The 26,163-nt window shown below is 36.4% G+C and overlaps 2 protein-coding genes and 1 pseudogene across 3 annotated transcripts; all 3 read right to left on the bottom strand.

The window, feature by feature from the left end:
• Positions 1–940: 940 nt before the first annotated feature.
• Positions 941–11,306, bottom strand: LOC125248325 (E3 ubiquitin/ISG15 ligase TRIM25-like). 2 transcript variants are annotated; one of them, XM_048160063.1, is made up of 7 exons: positions 11,177–11,306; positions 10,062–10,677; positions 9,863–9,958; positions 7,997–8,230; positions 2,602–2,755; positions 2,367–2,426; positions 941–2,211 (listed from the first exon to the last, which is right to left on the bottom strand). In XM_048160063.1, the coding sequence occupies exons 2-7, from the start codon at positions 10,620–10,622 to the stop codon at positions 1,637–1,639; spliced, it is 1,680 nt and encodes a 559-aa protein (XP_048016020.1). In that variant the 5' UTR covers positions 10,623–10,677; positions 11,177–11,306; the 3' UTR covers positions 941–1,636. The 2 variants fall into 2 exon arrangements, with proteins under 2 accessions (XP_048016020.1, XP_048016021.1); XM_048160064.1 differs by having other exon boundaries at positions 8,012–8,230.
• Positions 11,307–11,531: 225 nt separating this feature from the next.
• Positions 11,532–14,133, bottom strand: LOC125248280 (tripartite motif-containing protein 16-like). The gene is made up of 5 exons (XM_048160001.1): positions 14,125–14,133; positions 13,509–13,712; positions 13,150–13,303; positions 13,029–13,073; positions 11,532–12,888 (listed from the first exon to the last, which is right to left on the bottom strand). Exons 1-5 carry the CDS (start codon positions 14,131–14,133, stop codon positions 12,341–12,343), a joined length of 960 nt encoding a protein of 319 aa, XP_048015958.1. The 3' UTR covers positions 11,532–12,340.
• Positions 13,866–18,970, bottom strand: LOC125248332 (annotated as a pseudogene).
• Positions 18,971–26,163: the final 7,193 nt, after the last annotated feature.

Below are 26,163 nucleotides of genomic sequence, written 5' to 3'. Positions count from 1 at the left end.
ATGTCTTTCACATTCATGGCCTCCCGGTGCATGGACGTGGTCTCTGACAGGGGTCCCCAATTTGTGTCCTGGGTTGTGGACAGAATTCTGTCGACAGTTGGGAGCGACTGTGAGTTTATCCTCCGGGTTACCATCCACAGACAAACGGTCAGGTCGAGCGAGCAAATCAGGACTTGGAGAGGGTCCTGCACTGTCTGCAGAGCCGTCAAATTGGAGTTCTAGATAAATCACACACAACTCATTTCTGGTCTCGTCTACAGGATTATTGCCCTTCCAGTGCTGTTTAGGCTACCAGCACCCATTATTTGCCTTACAAGAATCCAAAGCCATTGTCCCTCTCCGTGCATGCATTTATTCAGTGTTGCCTTTGTACGTGAAGGCTCACCACAGAAGCCCTTTCTCGCACTGGCGAAAAACAAGGCATTGGTGGACCATCATCGTTCTAAGCCCCCACTTGGTTGTCAGCCCAGGACATTCCTCTCAAACTTCCCGCACATAATCTGGGACCCAGATATATATAAAGTTATATTTATTTTATATATTACTTCTACAATAATCTGTAAAGTGTTCCATTTAAAAAAACACCAAACTTTGCTTTGAAGTATTCAAGATTTTTAACAATTTAAGTTGGGAAAGTCATTTTCAAGTCTATGCTCAAAAAGTAGGACAGACAGTTAATGGGTAAAACAACTTTTTATTTTCACAAGCTTTGAAAATAAAAAAGTTGTTAAACTCAGCAAGACACTGGCACTTCAGAACTGGAGTTGAAGAGCTCTGACATACAACACAGAAGTGTTTTTTTTTTTATTTGGGGACTGTAGAGTTGCTTTTGAACAGCTGCATATATGGGTCAAACTGACCCACAAACAGCAAGATCATACATCAACATTTCTGTATGCACATTTCACAACACATAAGTGTGTTGAAACTTTGCATGGATGTTCATGACCCTAAATCAAGTCACAAAATTTCAAGAAAAATAACAGGTTCGATAGTATTTCAGATAGCTTGAAAAAACAAAACAAATAAATGATAGCTAATATTTACCACCTGTGTAGCTGACAAAATATTTTTCATTATTGAAATAAGTGGAAAAAAGCTCCTTTTTACATTCACCAGGCTAAAACCCAATAAACCAGGCTTAAAAACCAACACAACAAAATATAATAACAAAAATGTTATTATTTTGGGTCTGTACATATGCCTATTAAAATTTGCAGGTCAAACTGATCCACGAACATGACAAACGTAATAGCAATTATGTGTGTATATGTCAAAAACACATCAGCGTGTTCAAACTTTGTATGCATATTCATGACATTAAATGAGGAAAAGTCACAAAATGTCAAGGAAAAAAAAATAGGTTAATTGGTATTTCCGACAACTCAAAAATCAAAATAACATAACATAACACAACACAACACAAAGGTTTAATAATACATTTAATGTCAATGAGACATTTGTTTAAACCACAGATTGAATTTTGATACACGATTTGATTACATGACTGATCATTATATTTATATTACATTTTTAAACTTGAAATCAGAGGGTCTCTGAATATAAAAGAAACCAAATATGCAGCACTGATTATTATTCGAGAATATTTAGCCTTTAAACAGCACTTTTTTTTTATTTAATATATTTTTCTGTCTATATTCAGTCTACTACTGGTTGCGTAAATGTTCTCCTGATCTATGATCCTGACAGATGAACCTTCTCCAACCCCAAAAGCAGGGTATAAGGGTTCAGTGAAAGTGGTCTGGACTCTGTGAAGGAGAGTCATTGTGTCAGAGACGCTGTAGAAGGACAGAGTTCCTGCTCTGTGATCCAGATACACTCCTATTCTAGAGGAGCAGACAGCAGGGATTGAGACTCGGGCTTTATCATGTATGAAATGGACATTCTGCTGATAGCAGGACAGTCTCCAGGATATTTTGTTGAAGCCAAGTCTGCAGTCATCACTGTTTCCTTTACGACTGATTCCTTTGTAGGAAACTGCTATAGCGCATTCGTTCCCACTGCACTCGACCTCCCAGTAACAGCGACTGTACAAACCCTCTCGACACAAGACATTAGGAAAACTATTAAATCGCTCTGGGTTATCAGGATACTGCTGGACTAATTTTGTGCTTAAAATGTTTTTATTTCCATCTAACAGGACAAGTTTGTTCTTCGCAGTGTTTGGATCCAGGTGCAGCTGACAGAAATCTAATTAAAAAGAATGGACAGACATTAAAATAAGGTCAAATAAAGTAAAGATAAAGTTTAAATTATATATATTTCAAACTGTCACATTTTAGAGGGTGATATTTAGTGGGGTGTCTGTGTTTGAGATGCTCTTGAGAAAATGCAGCGCAACTCACATTGCAAACAATCACTTGGAGTCTTTGGTTCTGGAGATTGTGCAACATGGACATTTGACACTGAAAAGGCAAAAACAAAGAAAATTCAATGGTTACTTATAAATAAAATTTTAAATACCATTATAACACTATACACAAACATTTCTACAAGACAAATATATTGCATAGATTTCCAGTGATTTTATATAAAGTTATATCGATAAATACAAAATATGAATAAATACAAAAATTGGACCTTCTCGTGATATTCTGGCTGTTTGCTGTTGACAGGCGTCCTCCAAAACCTCCTTAAAAGCTGAGATTGAAATGTCTTTAAAAGACAGATGAGTGTGTTGAGTGAAGCTGGGAACGTCTTCAAATGAAGGTAAAACACACACAGACTGACAGCTCTGAAATGAGACAAATACAGCACTGCTTGAGATGTGATCATTTGTAGACATGTAGACATTTAGTAGACATTTTAAATGTCAATGTAGGCATTTTAAAAATGTGAAACAAGTCAGTGTAGAAACATGGTAGTATACTGATGAAAGGAATTTCATTACTTGTCCAAATCTCGTCCAAACAAGGACAGTTTAAAAAAAATCTCAGACCACATCAAAACGCAAAACACTTTAAAGCGCTGTCATGAGCATGCCAAACTAACAGGTGGCGATATAATCCTAACCATAAAGCCATGTTGGCCACTCAGAAGCCTAAAAAAATGGTTATTATCAGTTACGTGTTCGTGTGGACAGGGCCAAAGTATATACACTGACAAGAAGCGAAACTCAATAGAACGTCCATTGCAACACCGGCGCACAGCAGCAGCCCTGCGTTTCCGCCATTTTGGGGTGAAAGCAACTCAGCAGTCCACTAGTTTCTATGACAATATCAGCTGCTTTGCTTAAAAAAAAAAAAAAGTACACTAAAGCTGAAATTAGCTTAAAACCTGAATGCCAACACAGAATAACATACAAACATTAGACTATAGGGATGGGAATCTTTAGGCACCTCACGATCCGATCTGATTCCGATTCTGGGAGTCACGATCCGATTCCAAAACGATTCTTGATCCACTTTTTTTCTTATTAAATAATTAGTTTCGTAACTTTATTTTTTTATTATTTAATACATAGTCTATGTAATTATAAGTACTTTTTAAATAATTACTAGTTTAAAAAAATAATTAATAAAATTGTATGTCAAGATTTTTAAATATAGGCTATAAACAGCTTCAAAACATAAAAGCAAGTAGTCTAATAAATAATAATAAAGAGGAACAACGAAACATTACAAGCAATAAACAAAGAGTGCTTTCAGTATTTAAGAGTATCTGAACGTTTTCCATTCAAACGCTGCGAGGGATTTTTCTCTTTCTCAGCTTTATGGTTGTTTGATTATTACTGATGTCATCATAGACAGCGGAAGAATAAGCTGCATTCACAATAATGCACAGATCTCTTTTGAAATATAAGATGTTTTTGTCCTGTCTGTTTAGTCCCTTGAGACATATAACTTACTGTGTTTACGTTAATTTCTTGTCATAAAAGCACTTTGAAATGCAAGTAGGCTACACTTAAACACGTAAACGTTGCACTTGCGCGAGCGCCCTTCACAAAGCGCACATGGAAATTGAAAGCAGCAACCTTCTGTCAGTGAGTTTCATATTTATAAAATATAAGCCCACAGCACTCCAAACAACATAAACAATGTCTTCGTAGAGCATTTGTAATGAAAATAGGCTTCTTCATCTTCAGGCTCGCGAGAGTGAAGCTCAGCATCCATATGAATGAATTGAAAACACTCCCTCTGCTCCGCGCCGGTGGACACGCACTGTAAGCACATGCAGCGTCATCTCGCAACTGAGGTTAAAAATAAGCTCAGAATCGATCCAGAATTTTTGAAGAGAGAATCGTGATGCATCGATTTTTTTCTCCCACCCCTACTAGACTAGTGATCATCAAATCCTTTTAACGGTTTATTATACAGACTTTGTGTTTAAGTCTTCCACTTTTTTTTTCTCCACAAAACCTTTGGCTCTCTAGAAACCATATCAGTTCAGGTTGAAATTATTTGCAGTTCAAGTATTAGCATTATAAACACTGAATTAATACAACATATTAAATTAAATTAAGGACATGCATCAGAAAAATTGGGAATGTTGGACAATAAATATATAACAAAATATAACCGCTTGACAGTACACTGTTTTTGCAGTGCTGTCTTATATTAATGTCCGTTAAAGCAAGACTATGTAAACAAAAAAACACAGCCACTGTGTCCAAAAGTGGGAATTATGGGATAACAGACACAGCAATGCATCAAGTTCTTGTTTGTAGCTTAATCCAGGGGATTCAAACAGAATATATTTCAGACCTAGTGGAGTAATTTACTACTTATAATACATTATTGCAAGGGTAGGTTTAGGTTTGGGGTAGGTGTAGACATTAGTAAAACACAAGTGGAGGTGACGTATTTCCTGTTCAAGAGTGGAGCTCCACTCGCCCATGGTCTGCAGCCAGACCCTTCTCCTTAAAGGTGCCCTAGAATTGAAAATTGAATTTACCTCGGCATAGTTAAATAATTAGAGTTCAGTACATGGAAATGACATACAGTGAGTCTCAAACACCATTGTTTCCTCATTCTTATGTAAATTTGATTTGTGCAAAAGACCTCAGAAGAACAGGCGAATCTCAACATAACACCGACTGTGACGCAACAGTCGTGATCATTAATATGTACGACCCCAACTTTTGCATATGCCAGCCCATGCTCAAGGCATTAGACATGCCAGTCTGGAGCTGCACAGCGAATCAACAGACTTTATGCAGGTAAGCAAACAAGGACAATAGCGAATAATGGCAGATGGAGCAATAATAACTGACATGATCCATGATATCATGATATTTTTAGTGATATTTGTAAATTGTCTTTCTAAATGTTTCGTTAGCATGTTGCTCTGTACTGTTAAATGTGGTTAAAGTTACCATCGTTTATTACTATATTCACGGAGACAAGGGCCATGTCGTTATTTTCATTTTTAAACACTTGCAGTCTGTATAATTCATAAACACAACTTCATTCTTTATAAATCTCTCCAACAGTGTGTAATGTTAGCTTTAGCCACGAAGCACTATCAAACTCATTCAGAATCAAATGTAAACATCCAAATAAATACCATACTTACATTATCTGATATGCTGCATGACGAACACTTTGTAAAGATGCATTTTGAGGGATATATTAACTGCGTGAACTTTGTTTATGCAATGTATTATAGAGTCGCGAGCTGGGGGCGGGGAGCGTGAGCGTACAGGGGGACACGTACAGATTCAGCGCATTTCTAATTATGCCCCAAAATAGGCAGTTATAAAATTGAATAATAAAAAATCTATGGGGTATTTTGAGCTGAAACTTCACAGACACATTCAGGGGACACCTTAGACTTATATTACATGTTGTGAAAAAGGGTTCTAGGGCACCTTTAAAACAGCTGCCACATGCCTCACAAAGCAAGCCTGTTCATTTCCCTGTTAGCCTCAAGCCCCACCCACCCAATCTCAAGCCAATCAGGACTCTCTAACAGGTTTTAGTAGCTGCACCTGTGCCCACAGCTTCTTCCTTTTTGTTGCATGTGGCTGCACTGTGCAGAGGACTATGTATGCGTCTCAATCAGCTCCCTAGTTCAGTAGTCAGGACACTGATCAGGGAGCTGACCACATTCATTTACACAATATACTGATTCACGATCTAGGAAGATAGGGAGTTTATTGAGATGCAGGGTATCAGTTTTACTCCTTTTATTGTTTTTCCTGTGTCTGTGTAATTAACTATGTAAGCAGTGTTGCCAATTTAGAGATTTTGTCACTAGATTTAGCGACTCGCTCGCCCCTTTTGATACTTGAAATTTACCTAGATTCTTATCTCACTTACTGATCTATATTTATATAAATCAGTGAATTGCCATTATGACGTCATCTAGTAACATGTAACGATCAGATTTAGCTACTTTCAATTGAAAGCAGTTGGCAACATTGTATGTAAGTGCCTTTGTTTTATGTTTAAAGAAAATAAACAATTTTGCCAAATTAAAGGGTTGTCATTATGACTCACCCTCCTCCAAACCCGTAAGACCTCCGTTCATCTTCGGAACACAGTTTAAGATATTGTAGATTTAGTCCGAGAGCTTTCTGTCCCTCCATTGAAAATGTATGTATGGTATACTGTCCATGTCCAGAAAGGTAATAAAAACATCATCAAAGTAGTCCATGTGACATCAGAGGGTTAGTTAGAATTTGTTGAAGCATCGAAAATAACTTTTGGTCCAAAAATAACAAAAACTACGGCTTTATTCAGCATTGACTTTATTCAGAATTGATTCCATTGAATTGATTCCATTGAATCCTTTCATCTGTCGGCGTTGGTAATGCACTTTTATGTCGCCGTGGTTGTTTTTGGCGATTAGGACATCCGCGACACCTACGCACCATTTTAAAAAATATAGCAATACCAAAATAGAAACAATGTAGAATAGCTTGAATACAGCGTGCGTCTCCCTCAGACTGTAAACGAAGCTCGGGCGCACCGGATAACACGCCAGCAGCGTCTTACATCAGCAGCGTCACTGCAGAGTCGTGAACCACACTCCGGAGCAGAAGGGGGCAGTAATGCAACCGCCAACCGCCGTAAAACAGGAAAGAAGAAGAAGAAGAAGAAGCGGAGTCGTGAACGCGGATTGACAACAGACCCGGAAGAGAAGACAATGCTGAATAAAGTCGTAGTTTTTGTTATTTTTGGACCAAAATGTATTTTCGATGCTTCAAAATTTCGCGGATGTCCTAATCGCCAAAAACAACCACGGCGACGTAAAAGTGTATTACCAACGCCAACAGATGAAAGGATTCAATGGAATCAATTCAATGGAATCAATTCAATGGAAAGGATTCCAGAAGAGAATACAATGCTGAATAAAGCCGTAGTTTTTGTTATTTTTGGACCAAAATGTATTTTCGATGCTTCAAAAACTTCTAACTGACCCTCTGATGTCACATGGACTACTTTGATGATGTTTTTATTACCTTTCTGGACATGGACAGTATACCGTACATACATTTTCAATGGAGGGACAGAAAGCTCTCGGGACTAAATCTAAAATATCTTAAACTGTGTTCCGAAGATGAACGGAGGTCTTACGGGTTGTGGAACGACATGAGGGTGAGTCATTAATGACTAACCCTTTAAGTTTGGCCTAAAATTGTTTATTTTCATGCTTGATATATTTCCTGTTAGGCATATGCTTTAACTGAAAATTATAGGAGCTTATAGTATGAGTAGATGGCCTCATATATTGTTTAGATTACTTTATTACCTGTGAATTCAATGTAATGTTTGTAGTTGCCTTTTGCCTGATTTGGCATTGTTTATTGGGAAACTAAAACTCTAAAACTCTGCTCACTTGTAGAAAACACACACACACACACACACACACACCCACACAACTTGAGCCTCACATAGACAAACAATGCCTGCTTGGATGTACAATAAAGACTCCTATACCTGATTTGACTAGATTGAACCTGTTATCACCGACAGCCCCAAAGGCTTCAAGCTAGCTACCTAAGCATTCCCCCCTACTCCTTTTCAATTACCTTTAGAAAATTGACCTGATCATCAGTAATCAGAAGTTTCTCAATCTCTGCTTGTCTTTTTCTGAGTTCTGTCAGCTCTTGATCCAGATGTTTGTGAAGTTCCTCTGCTCGATCTATCTCAGTCTTCTCCTGAGCTCTGATCTGCTCTTTAATCTCAGAGCGTTTCTTCTCAAGAGAGCAGATGAGCTCAGTGAAGACCTTCTCAACGTCCTCCATGGTCTCTAGAGCTGAACTCTGTTGGAGACACAAAGATGTGATCATGCAGACAGGAACAACAGTCTATATTTATGTGACCAATTTCAATTAAATTACTCCATTATCATAAATCTTGTCTTGAAATCAAAACAGTGATCATGTATAGCCTATTATCAGTCAAATGAACTGGTAAAATAAAAATGCAGCTTGTTTATAGTGAATTAGTTTATAATTAATTGCCAACATGTATTACGTAGTTTAAGTTTTAGCGTTCGTTACTTATAATTATGTGCGTCACACGCATTGTGTATTGCATCATCCGTATATTGCGCTAATGAAAGCATAAGACGGTTAAACAATGATATTGGTGTATAATAATGTAAACTGTGAGGCACTCTGAGTCACTTATGAGTATGTATATGTAGTTATTTATCATATAAGAGAGATAGTTCATTCTCTGTATGTAATATGAATCGAATATCACAAGCTCACGTGTCAGGCAACGTGACATCTATCTCATTAGTGCTAATCTAGTCCTCGCATGCCAGAATCGATCGCTATTTATGTTTAAGAATATTTCTAATGTATATAATATATAATATATAATGTATGTATAAGTGCCAGAGTGAGTTAATTATTGTCATTTCTGTTCATTTACTATTTGAGTATTGTCATTTCTGTTTGTTTAGAACCACTCATACAAAGATATACTCCAAACTGCTCAGCTTCACGCGGCCATACCCTTTGCTACTTGTACTACAGTTGTTCACCCAGCTAATTACAAAGACTGTAAATGCCTCTACCAGCCTCAAGTCATTAATGTGTACTTTGTCTCTGATTGGACGACTCATGCCTGCTCAATATCCCCCAGCACCCACACTAGTCTACCCAACACATTATATAACTACAAAGAAACAAAAGTGACATTTCCAGAAAAAAAAAAAACTTTTGCAAGCACAAAAACTACTTAAAGGGCTAGTTCACCCAAAAATGAATAATTACATTAATTACTCACCCTCATGTCGTTCCATACCTGTAAGACCTTCATTCATCTTCTGAACACACATTAAGATATTTTTTATAAAATCCGATGGCTCAGTGAGGCCTCTATTGCCAGCAAGTTAATTTAAACTTTCAGATGCCCAGAAAGCTACTAAAGACATTTTTAAATCAGTTTATGTGACTACAGTGGTTCAACCTTAATGTTATGAAGTGACGAGAATACTTTTGGTGCACCAAAAAAACAAAATAACAACTTTATTCAACAATATCTAGTGATGGGCGATTTCAAAACACTGCTTCATGAAGCTTCGAAGCTTTACGAATCTTTTGTTTTGAATCAGTAGTTCGGAGCGTGTATCAAACCTCACTGAGCCATCGGATTTTATCAAAAATGTCTTAATTTGTATTCCGAAAATGAACGAAGGTCTTACGGGCATAGAACTACATTAGGGTGAGTAATAAATGACAGAAGTTTCATTTTTGGGTGAACTAACTCTTTAAACTGTAAATGGAAATCTTTTCACGTTTGCATTTTTTTTTTTTTTTTGCATACGAGTATGTTTTTGGTGTTGCTTTTTTCCTGCAAATGTAATTTTTCCATAAGATTCTTTAATAATACATCACTTTTACAAGCACTTTAAATTGGCACTGGCATCTTCTGATACTCACTTTCAAAGACTTCACAGCTTGACTGAGTTCCCGCTGACCTCTCTCTCGCTCCTGGATCAGCTTCTGACACGCCACCTTTATCTCATTCAACTCTTTCTGAGGATGTTAACAGACAAAGGAGGAAGTATAAATGTCATATAAATCAATAATTTTGACTTAAGAAAAATGGCAACTACCTGAAATGATATGCACTGATTACCTTTTTACTAGTCCATTCTGAATCCACAGACACTGTATTGTGGTTTTTATGACTGTCAATCGTACAGAAACAACAAATGCATTGACGATCATCCTGACAGTAAATCTCCAGAAGTCTCCCATGACTGAGGCAGATGTTCTCCTGAATGTTTCTGGAAGCTTCGACTAGTTTGTGCTTCATAAACGCAGGAGATTCATAGTGAAGCTGCAGGTGAGTTTGACAGAAGGAGGCCAAGCACTGCAGACAGGACTTTACAGCTCTGTTCTTCTCTGTAGTGCAAACATCACACTCCACAGCAGCCGTTTGTAGGGACGTCTTCTGCAGCGTCTCCATCATCTCAGCTATCAGAGTGTTCTTCTTCAGTAGAGGTCTCTGACTGAAGCTCTCTCTGCATTGGGGACAGTGGTACGGCGGCCCCTGCTCCTTCTGGCCCCAGCAGTCAGTAATACAGCTCATACAGTAACTGTGTCCACAGGGAATCGTCACCGGCTCCTTCAGAGGATCCAAACAGACTGGACAGCTGAACTGATCCACATACTGACTCACTGCAGATTCGGCCATTTCTTTGTAGTGTTCAAAGATGAACAGATTCTCAGTCTCTGTCCTGTTAGAAGGGCTGTTTTGCCAAGAAAAGCAAAGTTATCTGACAAATACTATTTTTCACTTAGGTGGAAGTATGAATACTCTCAAGATTAGATTTTACAAAGTCCTAAGTATCTAAGCAAAAAAAAAAAAAAAAAAAAGTTTGAGAGAAGCTTAATCACAACGTTTCGATTTTTAACTGAGGAAAAATCAATATGTTCTCTGCTGATCAAATGCTGCTGACATGCTTTAAATAGAGCTCAACTTGTATTGAGCCCAGAATAGTCTCTTTAGTCATGATCACCAAAGAAATAGGTTTGTACTTTTAAAGAATCATCGAAATTGTAAAGAGTAAAAAGTAAAGTTTGTACACTTCAGTATTCCGTTTACTACTTACGTTTTCATTAGACAACAAAATCCAAAAATAATAGTTTAGCAATGAAGTACAAATACATAATTGCACGCGATTTCATTTTAAAAGCAGACAACATGATAGCTAAAGTCATGATCTTTGAATCTCATGAAGTCCTTACCTCGACAGAAATATAGCTCAAATATGATTTGCTTTACAGCTTTGCCCCAAAGAATAGCGGCTGAGTCACTTGTGTACTAGTGGAGAAATAAGTTTCATATCTCTCGAATCCAAATACTTCCTGGTTTTCCTTGCGTAAACAAAATGGGCGTGTGTGTGAGATAATGACAGAAAGAGAAATAAAATGTTTATTTTCCTCATATGATCAATTGCTGAACATTATTGAACTGTTATTATTACTTCCACATTTACATTTTTAGTTCTACACTTAGGGATTGAATGGGACACCTTTTCCAAGTCATCTCAATGTGCAATTGGGTGTCAATCACCCTGAATTCACCCTTAAACAAAAATGTGAAAATCATGAAAGGGGCTTATATTGCCCATGACTTATAACAGTTGATATTTGATTTCTGCAGAATATGTAGCTAAAATATGTCCGATATCATTTTTGATGATTTAATTTTATTGTAAAAACTAAATTATAGTCTATGTAAATATATGTATATTGACAATTTAGTTAAATAATTGAATAATGACATTATGACAAATTAAATGACAAAATCTCAGTCAAAGAAATGCATCTGAATGACACTATACAGTTCTCTAAATTATACATAAGCCTGTATATTTAGCTGAAGGAATGTCATAACACCAATAGAATCACAGATTCTTAAGACAATGTTTCAACTTTGAAATTATTGAAAAGAACACTTAACTTATTTTCTCTTTATTTTATCATAATTACACATTAGATTATTAATTAGGCTATATACATCAAACTGAAAAACAACAAATATAAAGATGAATCTTTTGAAGAAACATTGCTGTATGTTGATAGAAAATGATATTTTAAAAATGTGCATCTTTAAAAGGTTTTTAAAAACATGTTTTTTTCAGCTTACTATCAGATAGTTATGACAGTAAAATTAAATCAACATCAGACCTCATCCTGAAGTCAATGGTTATTTAAATTATGAAGAAACTGTTTGTAAAGAAAGAAGGTCTACTAGAAAGTAGCAACACCAAAGAACAAAATAGCAAAATTGACAGTGTTTAAGAAATATTAGGCTTTTTGTTCATCCAAACTACCAGTTACATTTTAATTTAAATACATACACATTTCAGGAGTTTAGCTAATGAATCTGAAACTTGATCAATATATTTATTTCTGATTTGTCTGTGCTCTCTTCTGCTCTATGATCCTGACAGATGAACCTTCTCCAACCCCAAAAGCAGGGTATAAGGGTTCAGTAAAAGTGGTCTGGACTCTGTGAAGGAGAGTCATTGTGTCAGAGACGCTGTAGAAGGACAGAGTTCCTGCTCTGTGATCCAGATACACTCCTATTCTAGAGGAGCGGACAATAGGGATCAAGACTTCAGCTTTAGCATGTATGAAACTAAAATTCTGCAGACAATAGCTCAATCTCCAGGATATTTTGTTGAAGCCAAGTCTACAGTCATTGCGGTTTCCTTTGCGTCTAATTCTTTTGTAACAAACTGCTACAGCACAGTTATCCCCACTGCACTCCACCTCCCAGTAACAGCGACCGTACAAACCCTCTCGACACAAGATGTTGGGAAACTCATCAAATCGCTCTGGGTGATCAGGATATTGCTGAACTTCATCTAAACCTGATATTTTACTGTTGTTTTCTGACAGTTTGAGGTTTTTGTTTGCAGTGTTTAGATCCAGGTGAAGCTCACAGAAATCTGAGGAGGAGGAATGAACAAAAACAAATATTGAATACAGTAAACTTTGGTTTCAAAATGATCACATTGTAACAGATCATATCCACTGATACTAATCAATTAATGAGTGTTTGCCTTGAAGAAACCACAGTTCAACTTACACTGCAAAAAATCATTCTGGGTCTTTGCAACATGGACATTTGACACTGAAGGGACAAAACAAAACTAGTATGGTTAAATTGTTTAAGAGTATGACAAAATAACATATTAAAATATTCAGACCTTCTCGAGTTATTCTGGCTGTTTGCTCTTGATAGACATCCTCCAAAACCTCTCTGAATACTGAGATTGAAATGTCTTTAAAAGACAGATGAGTGTGTTGAGTGAAGCTGGGAACGTCTTCAAATGAAGGTAAAACACACACAGACTGACAGCTCTGAAATGAGACAAACAGTCCAAAATAATTTGTGAAACACAACTGATATGTTTAAAAACATTCTCAAAAATTTGGCATCAGCACAAGTGACTGTTTCCACTAAATAAAAGAAATACTTAAAGCACAGAACAATGAATGGTGAGCGTACAGTATATCATTATACAAATGATCATTAAAATACTTTCATTACCATCAGAAAATTAACCTGATCATCAGTAATCAGAAGTTTCTCAATCTCTGCTTGTCTTTTTCTGAGTTCTGTCAGCTCTTGATCCAGATGTTTGTGAAGTTCCTCTGCTCGATCTATCTCAGTCTTCTCCTGAGCTCTGATCTGCTCTTTAATCTCAGTGTTTCTTCTCAAGAGAGCAGATGAGCTCAGTGAAGACCTTCTCAATGTCCTCCATGGTCTCTAGAGCTGAACTCTGTCAGAGACACAAAGATCAGATCATGAAGACAGGAACAACAGCCTGTATTTATGTGACCAGTTTCAATGAAATTGCTCCATTATCATAAATCTTGTCCTGAAATTAAAACATTGATAATGCATACTATCAGTCAAATGAACTGGTAAAATAAAAATGTTGCTTGTTTATTGCGGATCAGTTTTCCAATGATTTGCAAGCATACATTATATCACTAAAGAGAATGGACAAAGGAATAAACTGAAACTATACATACAAGAGTAAAAGAAAGGGAACTAATCAGGACACAGTTGTACTGAATAACGAATCAATCAGTAACTAGGAGACAAATGAGATCTCAAACAGGCAGGCCAACGGGAAAATAACTAACAGAAACAGAACAGGAATGCAACATAACACCATATTCATCACTAAACAACAAAAACTGATATTTTCAATTAATTGATTTTTAATAAAAAAAAAAAAAAAAAACATTTCATCTTTTTCATCCAACAAAAGTTTTATTTTACATTTGTGAATTTAGTTTTTACTCCCCTTTTTTTATGATCCTGACAGATGAACCAGAATCAATTCGAAAAGCAGGGTATAAGGGTTCAGTGAAAGTGGTCTGGACTCTGTGAAGGAGAGTCATTGTGTCAGAAACGCTGTAGAAGGACAGAGTTCCTGCTCTGTGATCCAGATACACTCCTATTCTAGAGGAGTGGAAAGCAGGGATTGAGACTTGCTTGTTGTCATGCATGAAAATGATATCCTGTTGATAGTAGCCGAATCTCCAGGATTTTTTGTTGGAGCCAAGTCTACAGGCATCATTGTCTCCTTTACGTCCAATTCCTTTGTAACAAACTGCTACAGCCCAATTGTTCCCACTGCATTCGACCTCCCAGTAACAGCGACCGTACAAACCCTCTCGACACAAGATGTAGGGATACTCAAATCGCTCTGGGTGATCTGGATATTGTTGGACTTTATCTGAATATGATGCTTTTGTGTTCCTATTTGACAGTTTGAGGTTTATGTCTGCAGTGTTTAGATCCAGGTTCAACTGACAGAAGTCTGAGGAGGATAGATAGAAACAAAGATACATTGAATAATTGGACACTGAAAGTGTTCTTATTGAGTATTTCAAAACCATGGGCATCAATAGGGAGTTGGTCCTCCCACTTCTGGAGCTTGAATGCAGGGATTTTCTCACATTCACAAGACACCCGAGCATCAGAGAGTTCAAGCACTGATGTTGGGTGATTGAGCCTCAATTCATCCCAGATGTGTTTATTAGATTTCTGTGCTTTGTTCTTTCACATCAGATTTTTCTTTATTGAACTCATTTTGAACACAGTACCCGAATGTTCCACTGCCACAAAGTTAGAATCTTCTGGAATTTCATTAAATGCCATAACATTAAGATTCGTCTTTACTACAATTAAGGGGCCTAGACAAACCTATATGTGCATTGTTGTGCACATATTGTGCAGTGTATTTATCAATGAATGTTTCTGATTCAGAACATTTTTTTAACTTACATTTCAAAAATTCATTTGCCGTTTTAGGTTCTGGAGGCTCTGCAACATGGACATTTGACACTGAGGGGCCAAAAAGAAACATTACACTGTTTATCTCTTAAGTGTAATCTTGTATGAATGACAAAATAGTACACATAAAACTTTCAGACCTTCTCGAGATATTCTGGCTGTTTGTTGTTGACAGACGTCCTTCAAAACCTCCTTAAATGCTGAGATTGAAATGTCTTTAAAAGACAGATGAGTGTGTTGAGTGAAGCTGGGAACGTCTTCAAATGAAGGTAAAACACACAGACTGACAGCTCTGAAATAAGACAAACACATAACTGCTTGTTATGTAAAAGAGACCATTTGAAAATGTGAAACAGAAAGTATAGAAACATGATAGTATACCAATGAAATGACTTTCATTACCATCAGAAAATTGACCTGATCTTCAGTAATCAGAAGTTTCTCAATCTCTGCTTGTCTTTTTCTGAGTTCTGTCAGCTCTTGATCCAGATGTTTGTGAAGTTCCTCTGCTCGATCTATCTCAGTCTTCTCCTGAGCTCTGATCTGCTCTTTAATCTCAGAGCGTTTCTTCTCAAGAGAGCAGATGAGCTCAGTGAAGACCTTCTCAATGTCCTCCAGGGTCTCTAGAGCTGAACTCTGTCAGAGACACAAAGATATGATCATGCAGACAGGAACAACAGCTTAAATAATACATTCATGTGACCATTTCCATTATCACAGATGTTGTTCAAACCCAAAGTGATTCAGTCTAATGAAACTGGCAAGATTTAAATGTTACCTATTTAAAATATTAAGACATATATCTGTTGTATTTGTGATTTAACCAGTCGTCTTCATACTGATACTCACTTTCAAAGACTTCACAGCTTCTCTGAGTTCCCGCTGACCTCGCTCTCGCTCCTGGATCAGCTTCTGACACGCCACCTTTATCTCCTTTAACTCTTTCTGAAGATGTTAATATAAAAAAGTAATTTAAGTAAGTAATTTAAAAATATTAAAGAATTTTTACTAATATTATCAGCTCAAGAAACAAAGACAACTACCTGAAATGATAAGCATTGATTACCTTCTTGCTAGTCCATTCTGAATCCACAGACACCACATTGTGTTTTTTATGATTGTTAATCAAACACAAGTTACAAATGCACTGATGATCATCCTGACAGTAAATCTCCAGAAGTTTCCCATGACTGAGGCAGATGTTCTCCTGAATGTTTCTGGAAGCTTCGACTAGTTTGTGCTTCATAAACGCAGGAGATTCATAGTGAAGCTGCAGGTGAGTTTGACAGAAGGAGGCCAAGCACTGCAGACAGGACCTTACAGCTCTGTTCTTCTCTGTAGTGCAAACATCACACTCCACAGCAGCCGTTTGTAGGGACGTCTTCTGCAGCGTCTCCATCATCTCAGCTATCAGAGTGTTCTTCTTCAGTAGAGGTCTCTGACTGAAGCTCTCTCTGCATTGGGGACAGCGGTACGGCGGCCCCTGCTCCTTCTGGCCCCAGCAGTCAGTAATACAGCTCATACAGTAACTGTGTCCACAGGGAATCGTCACCGGCTCCTTCAGAGGATCCAAACAGACTGAACAGCTGAACTGATCCTCATACTGACTCACTGCAGACTCTGCCATTTCTTTGCAGTGTTCAAAGATGAACAGATTATCAGTCTCTGTCTGTAATAAGGGCTGTTAAGAAAAGCAAAGTTATCTGACAAATGCAAGTGTCTAAGTCCAAGTATCTAACAACAACAAAAAAATAGTTAATCACGTTTCAATTTTTAACTGAGGAAAAAAATTGTTCTCTGCTGATCAACTGCAGGCTGCAAATGCTGCTGACATATGCTGTCCGTTGAAAAGAGGGCGCTAAAAGACTGTATTATTATTTGACTGACTGAAGTACTGACACGTTCATATGCAGAAGTCATTTAGTTTATAGTAAAATGACAGGCATTAGGAAACCAGGACTTTTGTTTACAAAAATGGTTAAGGCTTAGTTCACCCAAAAATGAAAATTCTGTCATTTATTACTCACCCTCATGTCGTTCCACACACGTAAGACCTTCTTTCATCTTCAAAACACAAACTGACATATTTTTGATGAAATCTGAGAGGTATATGACTCGTCAATAGACAGCAATATAATCAACACTTTCAAGGTCCAGAAAGGTACTAAAGACATTAAAACCGTCGACATTAATGCAGTGGTTCAACCTCAATTTTATGAAGCGACGAGAATACTTTTTGTGCGCAAAAACAATATAAAAATAACGACTTTATTCAACAATATCTTCTCTTCTGTGTCACTCATACGTTGTTTATGTCCAGCGCTTCCAGGTTTAGAACGCAGACTCACTATTGGCCGGCTCTTGCAACAGCATCACACGCATGCGCGTGCTGGTCACGTGATCAGCTTTGGCCAATACAGAGCCGGCAATTGGACGTAAACACGGAAGCCTTTACTGTGCTTACTGCATCACCTGCGTAAGGATAATGACAGGGAAGAGAAGAGATTGTTGAATAAAGTCATTATTTTTGTTTTGTTTTTGCTCACAAAAGTATTCTCGTTGCTTCATGACATTAAGTTTGAACCACTGCAGTCACGTCAACTGTTTTAACAATGTCTTTAGTCTATTAACGAGTCATGAACCTCTCCAATTTCATCAAAAATTTCTTAATTTGTGTTCTGAAGATGAACAAAGGTCTTACGGGTGTGGAACAATATGAGGGTGAGTAATTAATGACAGAAAATTATTTTGTTTAAACTAAACATTTAATATTGCTTTGGTGGATTTGTGCGTGCAGAAAATTAATCTCTATCCAGGTCCTGTAAGGTACTGTAACTTTAAAGTCAAGTCACCTTTATAGCATTTTTTACAATGCAGATTGTGTCAAAGCAGCTTTACAGTGATAAAGGGAACATAATTTTGGCTGTACAGTAGCTCTAGAAGAAAATAGTGTAATCGTCCAGCTGAAGTATGTTCAGTATTGATTCATTCTGTTGCAAAAATGCTTAAAGTGCTACTGCTTGCTTAAAGAAGCAATGACAATGGAGAATAAAGACTTGTGTATTCTAACAAATGCCCCACAGTGATCATAACTCCAAACTAGCAACACAATCTTACTCCTTCATAACACTGTCAATAGATTTTAATTTGTATTTATTCAGAATAGTCTGTTTAGCCATGAACACCACAGAAATAGGTTTGTATTGTAAAGAAGCATCGAAATCGTAAGAGTAAAAATTTTGATTTTGAGGTAAGTGTAATCGAGTATTTCAATTCTGTAGTAGTTATGTTTTTATTAGACAACAAAATCCAAAAATAATCGTTTAGCAATTAAGTACAAAGCTAAATTTTCTTTCACCAGGCTTGTTACAAGTTACATTCATACAAATACACGCACGCAATTTTTTTTTTAAAAAAGCAGACAAGATTATAAAGTCATGATCTTTGGATCTTATGAAGTCCTTACCTTAACAGAAATACAGCTCAAATACAATTTGCTGTACAGCGGTGTGGATCTATTGCAGAGGATGAGTCACTATAGTGGAGAAATAAGTTTCATTTCTCTTGAATTCAAATGCTTCCTGATTCTCAGCGCGTAAACAAAATGGGCGTGTGTTCTGTGTCCCAAAAGAGAGAGATAATGGGAGAAAGAGAAATAAAATGTTTGTTTTCCCCGTATGATCAACTGCTGAACATTACTGAACTGTAATTCGATTATTACACTTACAAATTTAAATTTTTTAGTTCTAGACTTAGGGGTGAATTCATAAACGAATAATTAAAATCATGAAAGTATATTGCCCACGACTAATCACAGTTATCATTTTTGATGATTTCATGTAAAAAGCTAAATTAAATAATTGAATAATGACAGACAAATGACAAAATCTCAGTCAAAGATATACATCTGAATTACAGTTCTCTAAATTATATATAAACCTGAAGTCCAATAAAAATACAAATCATTGCTTTGCATAGTTTCTGAAAACGTTCAATGTGGTAGCCTACTGTACTTAAAATGTTGAAATTAACAATAAACAATACTTTTATTAACCTTTCAGATGTTACAGATGGACTCTTATTATAAAGTGTTACCATTTCATATAAATCCAAACAGTCATGCTTAAAGATGACCATCTTTAAATATCTACACAAAGGCCATAGCATTGACTTTAGACACATACTGTATTTATGTATACTTTATTTGCTTCCATTTTGGAACACTGATTATTATTTAAATAATATTTGTATTGTATTAGAGTGATGATAAAAGGGAACTGAAATCTAATGCATTTCTGATTTGTTTATATATTTATGTCTGCTGCATAACTATTCGATAAAAGCGACCAGATGGATATAAACTAATGCAAATAGATGGTAACAATCATGAAATTAAACATTTGGGTCGAACTTGCGTGTGTTTTTGTCACATTTTTTTAAGATCAAAGTGCAGGAAAAATAAAGTAATTTTCTCCTTAAAGGGATAGTTCACCCAAAAATGAAAATTTGATGTGTATCTGCTTACCCCCAGACAGCAGCGTAGCCAGAAAAGTGACTCTGGGTGTGCATCAGAAAAACTGGGTGTGCCATATTTATTGTCCGATTAATGTGCAACCGGACAAAGTATTGTAATTGAAATTGTTGTAGGGGGGTCTGGGAGCATCCTCCCCCATTTTCGGGATTTTAACGACGCATTCTGGTGCACTCTGACAAGAAAATAATTGGAAAAAACAACATTTGCTTTAAATAAAAACAAAACAAATTTTAATTCAAAAAATGATTGACGGCTGGGCATTGACACAAATTTCACCATTGGATTTGATTTTGATTCTGAAGCTTGTGGTTTGATTTCGATTTGATTTCCTTGATTCATTATTGACTAATTTGGGGCCCGTCAGGGTAAAGTTGGTTTTATATTCGCACATTCGGACATCCGTATTCAATAGCCTTGTTAATCAAACTACATTGGACATTCAGTGGACATTCACAAGTAAATATGCCATTAAAACAATACTTGCCTATTTTGATCGAATGTGAAAAATGTTGTAAGTTGACAATCGTTGGTTGTCAAATATCATGTCGCTGCTTAAAATTCGCAAACATTAATTTATTGCACATTTATTGGAAAGTCTGAATTTACCAGAAGTCCGAATGTGCGAATATAAAACCAACTTTCCCGAAGTGCCCGTCAGGTACAGCAAATTTCCTCAAAGAAAAAAATCTCTCTCAACACTGTAAACTATACAGGGAACCACAGCTGGTAGCCTACATCACTATAATATTAAAAATTAATTTATTTGTAAGCTACTTACATATAAATTACACAGTTTTTATAATAACGTTATAATAAAAAAAAATTATGACAATTATAGGCTATTTCTACTCATTTTTATATAGACCTAAAAATTTAAATGGTGGCTGTCATAAAACAGATTTATACATTCAATATTGAAGTACATGTTAAGCACAAATACAATGAATATGCAATAGTGCATATATTTAGCAAAATGCTCCTCTCGAAGTTCATTTTTGTAGCTGACTGATGCGTTTTTGGACATTGAAGGGCTTTTCTGAGGTAAATGTGACGGTAAATTTGACATTATTACAATATGTTTTAATGACACCTTTCCACAGTTGAAACATGAACATGAAAGATGACATGATACGGATTTTGGTAAGTTCTACTATATCTTTCAACATACCTTTGGATGTTCATTCATGTTTATTACATGTGGAAGAGTTGGTCCGTTCACGCCCGCTCTGCATGAACTGAAGCGCTTAGCGCTACAAGCCACAGAGAGCCACGAATGATCGCGACAGCTCGCGAGACGTCTATGGTCTCACTCCAGTCTATGGGAAAGTATCCCATTTTCGATACTTGTGAGGTTTGTTGTGCTTGCAATTTCACCTGGACCTATTTTAGGTGTGCCAGCTGCCACTTTGGGTGGCACCGGCACACCCTGGCACACCCGTGGCTACGCCACTGCCCCCAGAGCATCCAAGATGTAGGTGACTTTGTTTCTTCAGTAGAACACAAATGATGATTTTTAACTCCAACCTCTGCCGCCTGTCAGTGGTACAGTAGGTGGCCATCCAAAACGGTGTTTCTACCGCCGCGCGTGCCGCCGCCGCCGCGTCGCAAAGTGCATTTGCAGCTTTTGACCGCTGAGTGGCGTTTTAACCACATGTTATCCAACCAATGCACCAAAGCACATTTATCTTTATGCAAAATGTTAATTTTCTCACATATTAGGCCTATATTTATCACAAATAATTTTTTATTTATATTTTAAACTCCTTTAATAAAACAGCATGGATTTTTGACACGCACATATACTTTGTTATTCGTTACCTGTCCTTTATTTGACAGATAACTACTTAGGAAAAATATAGCCTATCTGTTTGGACACTGATTAAGAAATGGTTTCGTGTTTCATGAATTATATCCTTTATTTTAGTAAAACGTGAGTCACTGAATAATTTCGCTCCCATTATTAAGGCACGATTTAGCTAAATCATTAAAACTAAAAAGAATGGACGAATTAATAAAACGTCATAAAAAAACTGCAACTCCTGCAGCCGCATTTAAATGCAGGAGTGTATTCTATTCCTTAAAATATCAAATATAAAATTCAGAAACAACACATTCCAGCGGATAGATCGCCTCTTATTTAACACAGACCTACGAATTTATTATCGAATTGAGATATTTCTTTCTTTTTAGGTACAATTATTCGCTGAGTTTAAGTTCACTTTTGAGACGTTTCAAATTCTCGCAGAGAGACAGCTGAAAGCGCACCCTGTTTTTTATTTTATTTTATTTTATTTTATTTTTCAAAAGTACAAGGTTTTGTTGTTATTGTGAGCGTACACAAATAAAAGTAGACCATTTGTAGTCTTGCACTAATCTGTAGGCTATCGCCAAAAATGACGGAAGGCCTGTTTTAAGTTGATTCAGCTGTCATGAGGAGAAAATCCATCAGAACGCGCCGGCGCTTTCGTCGGCCAGAGGGATAAAAATGTAGCCAATTTAGTTTCATATTTATATTTAAATATTGGGCTATAGCCTAATATAATTTTTTTTTTAATATGTCACCAATGTTGATTATGAAAAGTGAATAGCATGACAGATGCGCAATGTTGGGAGACACATGCAGCGGGTTAGACATGTGTTCGACCACTTCATTAAGTTTTGTTTTATAGTAAGTCTTTCTTTAAAACGAATTTCGTTTTGTAGAAATTGTATCTTAATTTCAATCAATGTTTCATCAACCAATTGCCTATATTTAATAATTAGGAAGAAAACCATGAACGTCGGGTGTGGAATGAATTGAAGTGCATAACAAACGAACTCATGTTTCCTGGCCTTTAAATAAGGCTCAATCAATAGATGTCTTTCTGTTTTTATTAAATTTCTTAAATATATGCCTTTATTACTTAATTAATTGATAAGATGTTTTGGTCTAACAATATATTTTAGGTGGTCTAAATTCTAAGTTAGACACAAATTTGAATATAGGCTAGGCTATATAAGGTTCCCTTCTAGACAAGCGCGTACATTGCTGTTTCGGCCGCAAATTTTCAGTAATTTCGATTAATTACGTTTGGGCAATATAATAACAATAATAATAATAATATCTCAGCAAAGACCGAACATATTTATTTTGTCTGGGCACAGGACCGCTAACAGTAACACAGTAGCACAGCGCATCAAAGCTTGCTGTTGTCTTGGCTACCTTACAAACGGCGAAGGAAACAGTGATTTTTTCCCCCCCCTTTTGTGGTAATTTAGCACTATTTTCTATGGTATTCTGCTTGCATTTTTGGGCTTCAGTTGGATGCTTTATTTTTATCTTTATTCAATTGAGTTTAGTTCTAAAAAAAGCAAAGGCTTTGGTGGTGCGGGGGTGTCCCGTACGCCCATGATGTAATGGTAATACATCGCTTACAAAGGGTTCATGTTAACTACTGAATGATTATCAGACGATTTTAATGTGTTAATGTTTCAACTATCATGCAATTATAGCTATGTAACAATCTGATAAACTGCAATTGTGCAGTTTCTATCCATTAACACGCTCATAAACATTACAAAAAGAAATGTCATGCCATAAGCTACACAATTACGAACAACAAAAAACCGTTGATATCCCAATAATCAACATTTTGTTATTCAACAAGTGCTAGGCTATTAAGATAAAAAGTTTCTGTATAGTTTGCGCCTAATCTGACTCTTCACAATGGGCTACACAATGCATAAAAATATTTTATATGCCTATTTGTATTTTGACTGCAGTTAGAGCAAAATGACGAGAACATGTTTAACATTGGAAGTTTAAGATTCTTTATTAAATATTCTTACTTTATGCAAAACATATAGGCATCTGTACATTGTACCTCTATAACATCATAACATAAATTATTAAATTATAGTTCAAATGAACCGTACAAACCCAATCTTGGTTTTTGCCTATTTTTTGCCTATTTATTTAGGCCTATTTATTTATATCAGCAGATCTGTGTTGATTCAGTTTATTTCAATAACTGCTGATGTTGCAAACTGTGGTTAAGCTGTAAAGCAGCTCGAAAGAATTGACCAAGATATGCAACATTATGGCTCGTTGACAAGTTTGAGATAGGGGGAAGGGCGCTTTGTTTAAAATGTTTGTCACCAAAGCCATTAATCCGGAGACTCAAAATATTAGCCTAAGCTATGCGCGTGACAGACCTTTTTGCAATCTTGGTGCTTTTTGTTAATTTTAACATCCTGATCTGATCATATGAAATAAGCTGACGAAATACACAATTGTTAGACTCTGTTATGAGTATTTGCAGTAAGTTTCTTTATTTGTTTGTGTTATGGGGATTTGCAGAAGTTCCGAATGGGATCAACCCTCCCCCCGCGCGTTTGCCAGCGTCTGCTGCTGCCGAGCAGAGTATGTGCGCAGTTTTGACTGGAGCGAGGAGGGATTTTTTTAAAAGTCGGAGCGTCGTGTTTTTTTTTTTTTTTTAATCTGCAAGAAATGTTATGAGTTTGGCGTGTGGTAGGAAAAAAAAGTTTGCACAATAAGCCACTACGCAAATTTGTGTCTAACTAGACCAGCTAAAATATATTGTTCGACCAAAAACATCTTATCAATTATTTAAGTAATAAAGACATGTAATAAAGTAATAAATAAATTTAATTAAAACAGAAAGACGTATATTCATTGAGCCTTATTTAAAGGCCGCGGAAACTGTTACGCACTTCAATCCATTCCACAACCGACTTTCTTGGTTTTCTTCCTAATTATTAAATATAGGCAATTGGTTGATGAAACATTGATTGAAATTAAGATACAATTTATACAAAACGAAATTCACTTTAAAGAAAGACTTGCCATAAAACAAAACTTAATGAAGTGGTCAAACTTATGTCTGACCCGCTGCATGTGTCTCCCAACATTGCGCATCCGTCATGCTATTCACTTTTCATAATCAACATTGGTGACATATTAAAAAAAAATTATATTAGGCTATAGCCCAATATTTAAATATAAATATGAAACTAAATTGGCTAAATTTTTATCCCTCTGGCCGACGAAAGCGCCGGCGCGTTCTGATGGATTTTCTCCTCATGACAGCTGAAACAAAAACAGGCCTTCCGTCATTTTTGGTGATAGCCTACAGATTAGTGCAAGACTACAAATGGTCTACTTTTATTTGTGTACGCTCACAATAACAACAAAACCTTGTACTTTTGAAAAATAAAATAAAATAAAATAAAAAATAGGGTGCGCTTTCAGCTGTCTCTCTGCGAGAATCTGAAACGTCTCAAAGGTGAACTTAAACTCAGCGAATAACTGTACCTAAAAAGAAAGAAATATCTCAATTCGATAAGATATAGGTCTGTGTTAAATAAGAGGCGATCTATCCGCTGGAACGTGTTGTTTCTGAAATCATGGCCAGTGCTCGTTGCTGCTGTTATCATTTCTCTTGGCGCTCGTGCACACGCGCAGTTTTCACACAGACACTCGAGCGTTTCGTTCTGGTAAAAGCACAAAACAAAATGCACACAACGTGTCCTTGCTCTTGATGTACAATCACTGATGAACACCTTTGGTTTTAATGAGTAAATTAGCCAAAATATTTATTCCTGCCGGTATTTTAGTCTGCAATATCAAAATCACTAACATAAAAATTTTTTTTCTAAGAGCAGACCAGAATGAAAAATTACATTTTTAATCGTGTGTGTTTGCTCCTATATATATATATATATATATATATATATATATATATATATATATATATATATATATATATGCCTAGTAATGACTGTTTAATGACAGTAGCATGTCCGCTTTGTGTAAAGGTCTTTCTTTTAATTTTCGATGCATAGACTGTAGCCTAAGACTATCCCACGTTTTGAAATTAACTCTCACTTTAAATTTTCTAATGGTTTTTAAGGATGTTAAAATGTTATATAATAATGTTATTGTTGTTTTACTTCGTCCTTTCATTGTTTACAAACCAACATTTTATTATTACAGTCACTTTCCAATCCGCCCCACTCGATTCGTGAGGTCTGAATGCGCTCTGACAGCGGCAGTGATGTCTCGCGCATATACTTCAATGAGAGCTAGACATCACTGCCGCTGTCAGAGCGCGATCAGACCTCACGAATCGAGTGATGAATGCCGTTGGACATAGTGGTGTATTAGAGGTAAAAAATGATATAAATACTGTTCGGTTTCTCGCACAAACCGATCGTTTCGTGTCTTAAGACATCAATGTGTCGTCACGAGCCGCAGAGTTTAATTTGGATTTGTCTGTCGTGTTTTATTTACTCTTATAGTCCAAGTTCCCGCTGACTTGCATTATACCATTGACAGACGGCAGCGGTTGCAGTTAAAAATCATCATTTGTGTTC

This window comes from Megalobrama amblycephala, linkage group LG16 (genome assembly GCF_018812025.1).
Source record: "Megalobrama amblycephala isolate DHTTF-2021 linkage group LG16, ASM1881202v1, whole genome shotgun sequence".
NCBI classification, from domain to species: domain Eukaryota; kingdom Metazoa; phylum Chordata; class Actinopteri; order Cypriniformes; family Xenocyprididae; genus Megalobrama; species Megalobrama amblycephala.
This window is presented reverse-complemented; position numbering and strand designations above follow the sequence as displayed.

Coding starts and splice junctions, on each gene's coding strand:
- LOC125248325 (XM_048160063.1), bottom strand. CDS start 10,622: ATGGCCGAATCTGCAGTGAGTCAGTATGTGGATCAGTTCAGCTGTCCA. Junction 8,231..9,862: donor AAGCTGTGAAGTCTTTGAAA/GTGAGTATCAGA, acceptor TGTCTCCAACAG/AGTTCAGCTCTAGAGACCAT. Junction 2,756..7,996: donor ATCAGGTCAATTTTCTAAAG/GTAATTGAAAAG, acceptor GTCTCATTTCAG/AGCTGTCAGTCTGTGTGTGT.
- LOC125248280 (XM_048160001.1), bottom strand. Junction 13,074..13,149: donor AGCCAGAATAACTCGAGAAG/GTCTGAATATTT, acceptor TTGTCCCTTCAG/TGTCAAATGTCCATGTTGCA. Junction 12,889..13,028: donor CCAGAATGATTTTTTGCAGT/GTAAGTTGAACT, acceptor CCTCCTCCTCAG/ATTTCTGTGAGCTTCACCTG.